The 13,535-nt window shown below is 43.8% G+C and overlaps 1 protein-coding gene across 1 annotated transcript in view; it reads right to left on the minus strand.

The window, feature by feature from the left end:
• Positions 1 to 13,535, minus strand: part of COL4A2 (collagen type IV alpha 2 chain) — a 732,177-nt gene that overhangs the window by 129,814 nt on the left and 588,828 nt on the right. The window contains exons 35-36 of the mRNA XM_078657554.1: positions 8,659 to 8,722; positions 8,358 to 8,432 (exon numbers count right to left, since the gene is read on the minus strand). Of these exons, the coding sequence (XP_078513680.1) occupies positions 8,358 to 8,432; positions 8,659 to 8,722 (139 nt within the window). The remainder of the gene's footprint in view (positions 1 to 8,357; positions 8,433 to 8,658; positions 8,723 to 13,535) is intronic.

The raw sequence follows: 13,535 nt of genomic DNA on the forward strand, positions 1-13,535 counted from the left end.
TACCCTGGACCTCACGAAGGGGTACTGGCAGGTGCCCCTCCGTGAGGAAGACAGGAAGAAGACGGCCTTTGTCACGGATGACGGCCTCTACGAATTCACGGTGCTCCCGTTTGGCCTGCACGGGGCGCCCGCGACCTTCCAACGCCTCATGAATAAAGTATTACGGCCTCACCTCTCCTTTAGTTCAGCCTACCTGGATGACATCGTGATCTTCAGCAGGAGTTGGGAAGAGCAGCTGAAGCATATCCAGACCATCCTGATCGCGCTACAAGAGGCCGGCCTACATATCAACGCTAAAAAGTCCCGAGCGGCTTTTTCCAAAGTGAACTATCTGGGGTATGTGCTATGGGAAGGCCATATAGCCCCCCAAGAAGCTAAAGTGAAGGCCATCGAGGAGGTGTCCTATCCGAAGACAAAAAAAGAACTGAGAGCCTTTTTAGGCCTCATAGGATATTACCGACGCTTTATCCCCAATTTTGCGGAAACTGCCTCTCCCCTTACCGATCTGTTGAGGAAGGACGTCCGACCCCAAGACCTGACCTCTCCCTCCTCTGAGGCCCTCACAGCATTCACCCTTCTCAAACGAGCCATGACCTCAGCCCCCTTGTTGATATCCCCGGACTTCGAGAAACCCTTCATACTAGCTACAGACGCCTCTAATGTGGGGGTGGGGGCGGTCCTGTCTCAGAAAGGTCTAGATGGTATGGAGCATCCCATAGTGTATATAAGCCGGAAACTGTATCCCAGGGAAACAAGGTATTCCACCATTGAGCGGGAATGCCTGGCCATTAAATGGGCAGTGGAAAAGCTACAGTATTATTTAGAGGGCAGGCCATTCGTCCTCCATACTGATCATGCCCCTCTGCGTTGGATGCACCAACAAAGCGGTCACAACCCCCGTGTCCTACGGTGGTTTCTTTCTCTTCAACCCTATACCTTCACGGTTCTACACAGGAAGGGAAAAGACAATGGGAATGCGGACTTCCTGTCCCGGGTGTTTCCTCTCCCCGATCGGGAGAGTCCAGGGGGGGAGGTGTGTGACGGGGTGGGGTTGCAAGCTCCCGACGAGGGGGTTCGGACTACGGACTGGTGGTCAGCCTCCTCTGTTTCACGTACCTCTGTTCCCTCTATGCAACACCCTGACCGCCCTGAAGGAGAGGACTGGACCACCGGAGACCTGGAGTACTGGTGGCCGACGAGGGAAGGAAACCCGCACTACGCCTTTAAGGGATGGGAACAGTCTCCAGCTGCCACGCCCCTATCGACGGACGCGCAGGCGTCAAAAGAGCCCCGGATGCAGGAAGCGTCGGACAGCGTTTCCCTGGAGAGGAGTGGAGCCGAGGAGCGAGTGAGCCGTGACACCGAAGCCGAGGAGAACCTAGCGAGAGCCGGAGAGGAGTCGGAGAAGCCAGGAGGCCATCGGAAACACGAGCCGCCCCGCCACACTCCCACGGGAGGAGTGTGGCTCCAACAGGTACGGGGTTGTATGGCGGGTTGGATGGGACAAAGAAGCCTGCCTCCCGTAGACTAAGTGTACAGACCCGTGTACAGCTGCCCTGCATCCCCGACCTCACGTGCACAAACCCTCACGAGTCACTCTCTTATGTAAAGACACTCGAGCACTGGTTTCCCTCACTCCCGGTCCCTAAACCTATCGAGCCTAAAACGAGCCTAATACTTGCTTTCTCTTCTTCCACACGGGACGCCCTGGTTCCTGAGAAGACCGGACCCGAGACCGAGCCATCCTGGATCCTCCCCGGTCAGCATCCTACGATCCGGCCGCTTTTGCCCGAGAGCGCATCACCAGCAGACAGAGAAAGACTTATACACAAATAAAGCCCTCTTTGAAAAGCTTATTCAAGTTCTCTGCCTCTGCTTCCGGGGAATCGTCCCTCAGGGCCTCAACTAGAACAGCAGTAGCTGACCCTGTCCCCAAACCCTCTCTCACCCCTCCACATCATGTAAACCTTTTCTTAGAAGGTTCCTCTCTGGGTTGATCTGAATATTTGCCAAAATAGTTATTGTCAACATAGAGAGCCCGCTCACACTGGACCCATGCTTTTGAGTATGCTAGAACCCACTCATCCATGTGAAGAGTCCTCTGATCTGTACTGATGGGAGTATTGCCTGCACCCGAGCTGCCTGCCAGGGCAATTCCTTACAGTGCATACATTTTGAGCTGAACCTCACCAGTGTAAATCTACGACTTTAAGAAGGGCTGGATTTTGACATGGGGGAAGTTGGCCCAGGACACCAATCTTTGGAGGGGCTAATGAAGCTCTCTGCACTAAGGACCAGTGCACAGCAACATACCTCTACCGTAACTCCTGCAATTGAAAGTTGTTCTAATCATTTTAACGTGTGGCAATCGCTGTATTTAACACCCTACCAGCCCCCTTCCGTGCCTTCCCATCTGCCTTTCACTCCCTTCTGCGAATCACCAACACCGTTGTCACACCCCAAGGAACATAATTGACATCCGCATGAAGGAGCTAAGAGTGGACAAATCCGGTGAGCTGGGGGAGGTGCAAGATGTTGTAATCAGATCAATGCTCTGATGTAGGCAGCCAGGGATGACCTGTGAAAAGTGACCCCCTGAGGGCTCATTTGATGCCAACATCCGCGATCGTGGCACATTTCTTTCTGACCAGGGCGCACTTCAGGGCTCGAGTCGGGGTACCACGCTGGTGGATGGTGTCCCCCCACTTATTTTACCGGTTGGACACCGTCCCCCCTGCCAAACAGCTGGACTACACTCTTTGGCCTCTCTGGGATGAGATCGGATCTCGTCCCAGAGAGGCTAAGCGCTTTAAAAGTGATTTCAGAGTAAGCTAACTCAACAGAGAACAGGCAGTGGAATCTGACCGTGTGACCCTGGGGCTGAGAGGCAGCATGAGCCACCGAGCATGGAACAATCGCATCTAAGGGGTGAGTGAGGGGAGGCAATGAGCCCGCTGGTGCAAGACACCTTTCGTGACGTCACTTCCGGTCGTGACGTCACGAAAGGTGACAGCGTCCCCCCACTTCTTTTTAAGGACTTGTGCCCTGGCGCACTCCAAGCAAGGGCCGGTTCTGACTCATAGGTCCGGGGATGAAGTACATTTCTACCGGAGTGGTGGCGCAGAGCGAGCTTTAGATCCAACAGTCCTTGGAAGGTATCACGGGATAACAGCGGTCATTCCTTTTATGCAGCCCCTAGATGATTCAGAGTCCCCTAATTACTGCTACTTCGAAGTTCAGACTTTACATTTGATTTTTTTAATGGCTGATTTCTTACTGTGACACAAACATGCACCGCTTTAAATGCACTTACAGTGACTTAGCAGGGGTGCTATGGGTAGGGGTGTTTCCTCTATGGGGCATGAGGACGTTGACCCCCTACTGGGAGCCCCCACAGACAGAGAAGCTTATTATTAACATAGTTTCCCTTCCAAAAACGTACCCTGTCCTGTCATTCATTGTTTTTCCATTAGGGGTGGGGCTACAGCGCTCTCTCTTGAATTCATTGGAACAATCAGCTGAGGTTATGTTAACTGAGCTGCGCATGTCATATTGGCTGGTGTCTGCACTGTGGCCAGCCTAACATACGCAGTTTAGGTTTCGAGAACCAATGCTATGAGGGAGCTGCAACAGCAGAGACAGAGCCCCATCGGTCTCCGAAGGAGTGTGGTGTTTACCTGACCCAGCCAATCATGGCACTGGTGTTACGCTGTTTAGTATTATGGGCAGCATGAGAGCAGTGCTTTGGTTGGCCGGGAAGCTCCAGGCTTATTGTCTCCGAGACCAGCATGCACATATTTTACAGCCAGGTAGTTCAACGTGTAAACATTTAACCTCAGGTGTCAACGTAAGATTATTTTATTATGACAGTACTCCATGCTTTTAAGGGAGGGTATATGCATTATAAATAGAATGTTCCAGATCACCACTGCATTACAAAATTCCATTCTGCAGCTATGCTATGCTTCATAATGGAATTCATATTGCAGAGGTGATCAGGACACATTCGATTTCTAAAGCATTTACTGTCTGTTATAAAAAATAGTTCACTATTACGCGTCCAACCACTTTCAAAGGTTGTAAGCCGCCACTGGTTCTGGGCCTAATGTAAATTAGGAAAATGCCTGCTCTTCACTGCTGGTTGCATAGTAAAATACTGTATTAACCAGAGTTCTGTAGGTCCTCTCGTCCCCGGGTGTATCTGCATCTGCTGCACCATTGATAGCCACACCCCTGTGCGCTTAACTAGACAGTCAAAGTGGTGGAGACCATGTTAATTCCAGACCACTTGTGTTGCAGTTTCAACTCATCCACACATTTTGTTTTACTTTCGTCCTCTAAAAATGTGCCTCGTACATGAGGGCGTGTGAATGGTGTGATATATGTATCCCTAGAATGGACAGGTTGTGGTCTACGCATGGTACACAAAGCATGACATGTGCTCTTGTGCATGGAGTATGAGCAATATTGGTTTTATACAATGTTAATGTGCTCAGACACACATAATACAACATGTGTATCTTGGACATGTTATGATATTACTTCTTATGTACTCGTAGTACAACAATATGAGGTGTACCAATAGGCTACCCTGTGACTCGACTAATCAGTGCTTAATTTGTGACCGTGTTTAGAAATAAGTACTGGCAAGCACTACAAATGAAGCACTAATTGGTTGAATCAAAGTGAGGTAGACTTTCAGTTCATCTCATCAGGGCCTCCTTCAATGCTGGTGGTGGCAGCTTATGTTGACACCCCTACCCCATGACCTCCTCCGTGGATTCCCTCACTATCAAAGGAAAAAGTGCCTCTCATCTCTCCATATACCCTCTCTCACATACATTTCATATATTTAAAAGCGCTAGTAAAGACTGGCTTTATGAATCCACTCAGCTATCCACATAAAATATAGATCTGTTCTTTGCAGCAGGCATATTAACCAGGGCCGGACTGGGAACCACAACCGGCCCAGGCAAAGTGCTCGGCCAGCCCCCCCCTCCCCACTCTTGGAGGGGCCGCCGAGCACTTTGCCGGGGCCGGTTTTCGGACGATTTTGGTACAGGGCGCTGCAAAATCGTCCCTGTAACAAAAACGGCCACCAGAGACCCAAAACCGGCCCCAACCCGTGCGGCGCACCGGGGGATTGCCCGGTGCCAGCTATGGCCAGTCCGGCGTTGATATTAACCCTCTGCACTACTTTATGGCGAGTTAAGACTATCTCTAGACAAAACTCCGATCTCTTTTTAGCAGGAACGTTAATCACAAGAGTAATCTTAAAACCTTTAGTGATGCCTGAAAGCTGGATGCACAAGGAGCTCTGCAGCAGGTGCTTTTAAATGAAAGTTATTGCTAAACACAGCGCCTAACCCCTTGAGGTCATTGCTCCCCCTTCAAGTCAGACCCAGTGCAGTCGTACTGGTCGCCGCGCCCTAAAGCTGGCCCTGCATCTCATAGTGTGCTACTACGAGTGCAAATGAGGACATCTCAAAACACTCTTTTGATGAGAATGCTATATTCTGGGTGTATGAGCACATTATTGAGAGTACACCACATGTACGCCAGTTGAGTGTTTATATAGTTTATATATAGACGGAGCACTTTCAAGCCTTCCCTAGTTGTGGTGGAGACGGGGAATTGTAAAAAAGGTCACACTTGCTCAAGTGTGTTGATAACTAAGTTGTGCTGGCACTGGCATTCAGCAGCAGTGGCAGGGCTGTGGTGGCGCCTGTTGCATTAGAAGACCTTGGGCCCTGGCACTTATGTATTTTTTTAAGTTTGAGTTTATTAAGAAAGAACAAGAAAAAGAACAGTATTGTAATAAATACAAATCCTATTTAACAAAAAAAGGTTGTATGGAAAACAAAGGTAAATGAGGAATACGACTACCAAGCTGTATACAAAGAAGAATATGTACATTATAAATCAAAGGGGGAAGGGGAGGAAACCAATATGTAATTAATTTATGATATAAGAACAAAAGGCAAGAATAACACATGATTAAAACATTGTAAACATAACAATCAGTAAAACTAAAATAGCATGATATAAATATAAGAATACAAAAGTCTTTTAATCATATAAGAAAAAGAGGCAAAGAGAGAAATTAAGGTGGTTTCCGAACATCATCTGATACAGTAATACCCTTAACAATAGAAGAGGCAGATAAGGATAAATATGTGGTTAATGGGAGTCTTAAGAGATCTCTTTTAATCTCTAGAGAAATAGGGGAAACATAATTAGTGTCTAGCCTATGGTGAAAACACACAGCGCTCCACCAGGATCTAAAAGTAACTTTATCTGCTTGTTTCCAATTTGAGGTTATTAAATGAAAAGCAACAGCTAACAATAGATATAACAGTTTAAAACTCAATGGTGACTGAGGCCATTGGGGTGACAGAGTACCTAGGAATATATTTATTAGTGAAAAGGGGACATTAACTTTGAACGTTTTACTAATTTGGGACCAGACCGATTGCCAGAATTGGTGGAGAGGGGGGCACTCAAATAACGTGTTTTAAATCAGCAGTAGGACAAGGACAGGACCAACGAGTAGAGGACATATCCAATGAGAAAGATGGTAGGCTCACAGGAGAGAATAACACCCGTTGATAAACAGAATAAAGGGTTTGTGTGGTATTAGCAGCTATAGAGGTTTTATGAAGCCTAAACCACAACTTATCCCAAGCACTAGTTGGCCAACATTGTAGTAAGTCTTTTTCCCAAGCCAATTCAGTCTTTGATTTGAGTCTATCCGAGGGTAATTGTAAGGATTTGTATATAGTGGATGCAGAGGGGGAAGTATCTAATATTGGAGAAAGGTGTATCAAATTTGCCGGAAGGTTTGGAGTATTTGGTAATGTAAGAAGATATTGATTAAGGGTGGCACTTATATTTTTACAAAATAAGCACTGCAACCGATGTGACTAATGAACTTTAAATCTAAGTACACCTGCTAGCTTTCACTGGCTTATATAGCTTGTGGTTTTTTCGTGTTATCAGTCAATGTTTACTAGAAAACTACAGTCTTAGAGTTGGAAATAACATGTTTTAAAATAAATTCAACTGCTATCATTTGCTCCTAAGATTGTGCGATGTCATTGGAGTCAAAGTTTGTGTCATATTGTTTTTTGCAGTTTTATATAGCGTGAAATCGACCCGAAAGGTATTGGAACACTTTACTCAAGCACCAGTTACATTACCCATTACATTTTTATGCACAAGGAGATTAAGTGATTTGCCCAGAATCACAGAATGTTCAGCCAACGCCGAGACACGAACCTGGTTCTCCAGTACCAAAGATGGCAGTGCCCTTACGCCACTTCCTCTCTAATATAGTCCACACATAGTAGGCATAACGCAATTAGTATGACTTTGTAGCACTAACCAAGTCCAGTACCTTCCAGTCCTGGTCTTAAGATTCATTTAAAGGCCAGAGTCTGGTTATCTTTATTCTGATTATTTGTATTTATTTAATCCCACTTTATATCAAGGACTTTAATGAGCTAGCACCTGCGATGGACACAGAACAGCACACACTCCTGATAAAAGAGCCCCAAGCAATTGAAGAAGACAGAGCTATGGAAATCAAAATGCAAAGTCCTCGTACACAATTATTTCATGATTGGATTACTAAATTGATCTAGAGTTGAAGGATGTGGAGGATTTTATAGGGTGGCCCATAGCTGAATACCTGTCAGGCACTCTGCTTAGTAGCATATGTTTCTCTTGTCAATTGTTTTTGTAACAACACTAAAACATCACCCACCCGTGATCTATCGAATCAGATCCCATTATCCTCAAAGTGTCAGCCTGACAAACATGCACATGGAGGTAAGAGAATTAATTTTATTAAGGTTTAATAGGGGAGATCCCATCCCCCAGTCTCTTGCCTGGTGCCCTCACTCGCGCGAATGTCAGACTTGCTGGGAAATCTTGGAATTCTCTGAGATCTTTTTCCGAGTGTTCTTTTAGAGATGACTGTAAAGACTATTGCTTTATTTGTCAAATGAAAAAAGAATTTGCACCCGAAAATGCACCATTTTACCCTTTATTATTTTTTGCAGGGGAATAAACCCTCAGCGGAATTTACTCAAATTCATGGTTTAGTCTGAAGCCCTTTTGCTTTCAAACTTCACCAGCCGCCACTGGCCTCAGCTCACAGGACATTGGCCAAATGCTGGTTTGAGTATGTTCACCTGAAAAGGGCAGAAACTCCCACCAAAAAGTTATGCCTCACTTAGCAAAAGGTTTGCCAGTTGTTTTGTTTGACAACTTCACTGCATGATGGCAGATTTTAAATCAAGGTTTAAATTAGCTTGATCTCAGCATGATAAGCATTAAATTACAAGGGCACGTACCAGAAAAGCCACTGATGCCAACCTCTCCTTTATATCCTGGTAGTCCGGGTAAATTTATAGTGTCTCCTCGATCACCTGTAGCAACAAGAAATAGAAAATACCAACATTTATTTCATGTGGGAAAAACCACCTCCTGCCAATCAGTCATGTCAAAAGTATTTTAATAAATGAAATGTCACAAGCTCCACATGCAAGCAGGACAATTTTTTGTTTCATTCTGCTCATTTTTTAAATATCCTTGTTGGGGTGGAGGGGTTATTTTAATGCCCTGTAAAGTGATACATAAAGAAATGTAACTAACCAGTTTCTCCAGGAGTTCCACTTTCACCAGGAAGGCCTGAGATTCCTGGACGACCCATGCTGCCCTAATAGAAGATTAGAAAAAAACATCCTGGTAGTACGCCCATGAAAAAATCTCAGCCTTTTCCTTTTAAAAATATTTTTCTAGACATTTTCACCCTCAATAATCAATATGACTCAGGATATTGACGACTCATGATACATTGCATTTATAAATGAGGTCTGGCCCAGGTAGTGTGCCTCTGCGGATCCTCCTATGACAAGGCCATGCAAAAAGATCAGGGTCTAGCTCGAGACCCTTTCTCCTCTCCCTATTCCCATCTGTATGGTCAGTATTGAGACAAACACATATGCATGTGAAAACTCCATGCACTGGAAATACTATTCTTTTATGAAGGTCTTTTGTTTAGGGCCGGCTAGCACCTTTAAAAATCAGTGGTTCGCGGACATCCCTAAAACTCATCGGCATGTTGCTTTTCTCCTGTCCCGACTGACAGGAAAGGAAGATGGTTTGCATCCTGCATGTGAATCCAACCAATCCTGGAGCTGCTCTCATGCTGTTAGCAGCTCCAGGATTGGTTGGAGCAGGTAACCCAGCACTAATTTTGAGGCTGGGCCTGTGCCTGCAATCCCTTGCTGTTTTACAGCACTGGGATTGCAGGCTCTGAAGTACGGATGACAGATTGGCCGGCTGTAGAAAGCCGGACAATCTGGCACGCGCACTGAGCACTTGAAGCAGTCATCCTGCAATACCAAGGAATCTGTCTGCTCCGCCCCCAACATCCCGCTTGCGCTAGTGTGGCAGGCAGTACACAGAATTATAAAATAGTAAGGGCCATTTTATTATTCTGTTTGTACCTGCTGCGCTCGTGACGCTCCTCCACCTTAACGGAGGAGCATCCAATGCTTTTGTTTGTTTTGGCCTGCAACGCCATCAGTACAGCCTCCCATTCTGTGATATTGTGCAACACTGCCTTCACCCCAGTCACAAATTGTAACATTTTCAAGGACCCTGAACATATTCTGTTTGTAATGATGAGAGCATCTTCATAACTGAATTTAGCTTGTAGAGCTAACAACTGTCATATGCTTATACAACTTTAGCGGCTATTCAAATATCCGCTTTTATGGACGGTTCAAGTGTCCGAGTGGTGTACAATTGTTTTAGCTACAAGAACAACAATTTCCGGAGATAGTTATGTGAACAACTAAATATAAATGAGTGCATGTGCGGATCTCCGAGTTCAGGTTCTGCAGTCCTTACACAACTGGAGCATAACGCCAAATCTACGTTGAAAGTTCAAAGATTTTAGTTTGAATCCACGCAATTCAATAAAATTTGTGAGAATCTAAGCGTGAAATTGTTAATTGTGTCTGTATTTTATTTTTAGATCGTAAAGATTTAGTCTGAAACATTTTGAAAAAAGTAGATGTTTAAACGCCTTTTTTTAAACAAATGCTTCATAGCGATAACTTAGATCTGGGTCGGCATGTGTGTGTCTCACTACTTCAGCTGTGCAAATTTCCTATTCCAATTCCAGACTGTGTTAGGTCTGGCTTGACAGCACAGGTGTCGCTAGACATTATGGGCACGATTCACAGAACTAACTTAAGACAAAATCCTAAACTTACTACTTTTGGTATTCACAGAAGTTAGGATTTTGTCTTAAGTTTGTCTTAAGACAGACTTAAGACAGACTTAAGACAAAATCCTAACTTAAGTCTGTCTTAAGTCTGTCTTAAGACAAACTTAAGACAAAATCCTAACTTCTGTGAATACCAAAAGTAGTAAGTTTATGATTTTGTCTTAAGTTAGTTCTGTGAATCGGGCCCCATATGATCAAAAAAGGAGCTTTAGGTAGTATTACAGAGAGAGACTTTGGCTCCACACAGATTTTGGTTCTTCTTAGGTCAGCTTTTGATTCGTCAACAGCTGTGTGCTTTCCACAGATGGCTCTCCCTACTACCAGTTGTGATAATGTATTTATCCAGCTGCTTGAGCAAGGCCTTTTATCAAGTAAGCTATTGTGTTTAACCTTTCGGTCACATACATGTCACTGTGATGAATGTAGCTTCCCCTTTAAGGTCACATAAATGCCAGTGTGATGCTATCAACTCCTAGATAACTGTGGTGTTTGTTCTTCTCTGGTTGCCCCATCTCAAAGGATATGCTCAATACAGCAGGGCTTTGTAAGATCTGGCCGGATAGCACAGCTGTTACCTGACCTCATGTGATTAACAAAAAAGAGCTTTCAAAATAGTACTAAGAGAGGGACTTAGGCTCCACCCACTTATCGGTTCTTCTGAGTACAGGATTTGAATTGGGCTTAAGTAGTGTGGTTCCACTGAAAAGAGTGGTTGCATTGCACTTTTTGGCTTGTGATAAAGCTTATACTCAAAAGAGTAGGGCTGAGTGGTTAGGGTGTCAGTGATCATAGCTCTAGGCCTGATCTACTTATAATGAAATGTCACAATACAATCAGTATGACTAACATATTGTTTGTGAAATACATTTAATGGTGAATTGTTATTTATTTGTATGAAAGAAAGCAAAGTCTTGAAAACAAGGATTTTGTTACATGGAATGTAACAAATTACAAGAGAGGGTTTTGGTTACACCCTGTAAGAAACCATGGTTATAGAAAATCGCCCTGTGAGAATCCTTGTTAGCCATCTAAAGAGAGATGTTATTTTGCTTAGCCAACTGTCATTTTATACACCTTTGTAATTTCAAGACTGTGTGCCTAATGGTTGCCTTGTGGAACATCTTACACTTAAAACAGTAGGCCTGAGTTGGTTATGGTGGAACATTTTAGGACTGATTGGTGCATTGGGAAAAAGTTATATCCAAAGCCATAGGTCTGATCTGCTTATTATGGAAAGGTACAACAAAGGCAGGAGACCTTGCTTATTATTTGTGAAAAGCATTTGTTAAAGCCAGCAGGCCGTTATGTATTTGTATCACACTGCCACATGCTTTAGACAGGTATTCTGTTAAGTGTATTCTCACAGATTACAGTAGTGAGCAAGGGTTTGGTGTTGATAATACTCTCATAAAAACCCCGGGGATTTTCGCTATGATGATTCTTGTTAATCCTATGGAGAGGGGCTGTATATTGTTTTGAAAACTGCCCTTTTATACATATATGTAGTTTTATAACTGTATACATGATGATTGCCAGCTTATGTGCACTTGAATAGTCCTGTGTTGGTTATGGTGTGAAGTCAATGGCAAGGGCTATAGGCTTTATTAGCTCACTGGGAAAAGTTATTCCAGATTCCAAAGGTTTGAGCGGGTTATTATCAAATATTATGACGAAGCCAATAGGCCTGACTTACTTATTGCGACAAGCATGTGTTAAAGGCCGAAGGTGTTATTACACTGTGCTAAAGTCTGTAGGAAGGCATTTTTTGTTACATAGAATCTCACAGATTACCATAGTAGACAAGGGTTTCAGTGTTGGTGACCGACCCCAAAATATTCGGGGATAGAAGATGTGCATTAGGATAATCCTTACTAGGCTGTCTTTGGGGGGATATTATATTATTCTGATAACTGTTTATCACAGTATGCTTAATGCTCGCTTGTGGAATTGCTCATGCCCTCTATAGAATGTCTGAATTTGCTATTCTGATAAACCAATGATAAAGGTTTTTGATAAAGGTGATTGTTTTTTATGAAAGGTTAAGAAAAGGGTAGTAGCCCTAATGTATGTATTGTGTAACACATATGTTAAAGTCAATATGCCGATAGGGGTGGATTTATTGTTTTGCACAACATTAAAGCTCACATTAACACCTGCAATCAGGTATTTTTTTAAATGAAATCTGCCAGCTTACCTTTGTAGGAAAGGTTTGGCTGTTGGTTACCCAATTTAACAAATCCTAGGCACAGAAGATTTGTACTCCAACCATTCTTGCTACAATGTCTGTCGAAGGCCTGACAATCTTAGCTGACTACCAGGACCTTGCATTAAAAAATAATTAAATAATAAATATATATAAATATAAATCCTTATAGCAGGATAGAGGGCCTTTGGGTCAGCCTTCTTCTACCATTTGTCTGTTGGAGTGTCATTTACAATCTGCTTCCATCTGTGACAAGATCCTACTGCTTCACAGGCAGTGCTTGCAGGCACCTGCTTGCCACTCATTTATTTAATTTATAGTGTGCTGCATCCTGCATGCCTACTTATTTTAAACAATCCCATCATTATGGCATCCTGTTGTCCATAGTGTATCACTGTTTTATCATTCCAGGATTGGTTATAAACATGGTGCACATGCTGCAACTTTAAAACAAGAATAGACTGTGTACAATAACACTGCAAGATGGACACCTCCTGCTGTGTTTAGTTTCATTATTGCAAGCACATACATGCCATGTTTAATTGGCAGCATGTTTTCTTTTTTTTTACTCGTATTCTTTTATCTTGCATATGTTGTTGACTATGTTTGTTATATTGTGGTTGTGTCCAAGGATGAATGCATGAATGAGTCGTGAATGGGAGGATGGATGCACAAGTGCAAAGTGCAAGGTCAGTGATAAAGTGCATGATTGATGACTTATTAAGTGCCTTAACCATTCAATGGCACAGAAAGGCACTCTCATTGATAAGCCAGACCTATTTGCATGTCCCATGCTTATTGGACACCAGACCTAAGCAAAGGTAATGATAAATGATGGTAATTGTCAACTTTCAATCTTTTTTTTAATCTAAATGTTATCAAATTAAATATTTTTTCACTGAATGCTTTGATCTGAATGTATTTCTGACTGAGAGCCTGATGTAGAGTTTATCGGACGGGTTACTCCGTCACAAACGTGACAATATCCACTCCCCTGTATAACACTTGCCATTGGATATAATGCACTTG

Source organism: Lissotriton helveticus, chromosome 8 (genome assembly GCF_964261635.1).
Source record: "Lissotriton helveticus chromosome 8, aLisHel1.1, whole genome shotgun sequence".
NCBI lineage: Eukaryota > Metazoa > Chordata > Amphibia > Caudata > Salamandridae > Lissotriton > Lissotriton helveticus.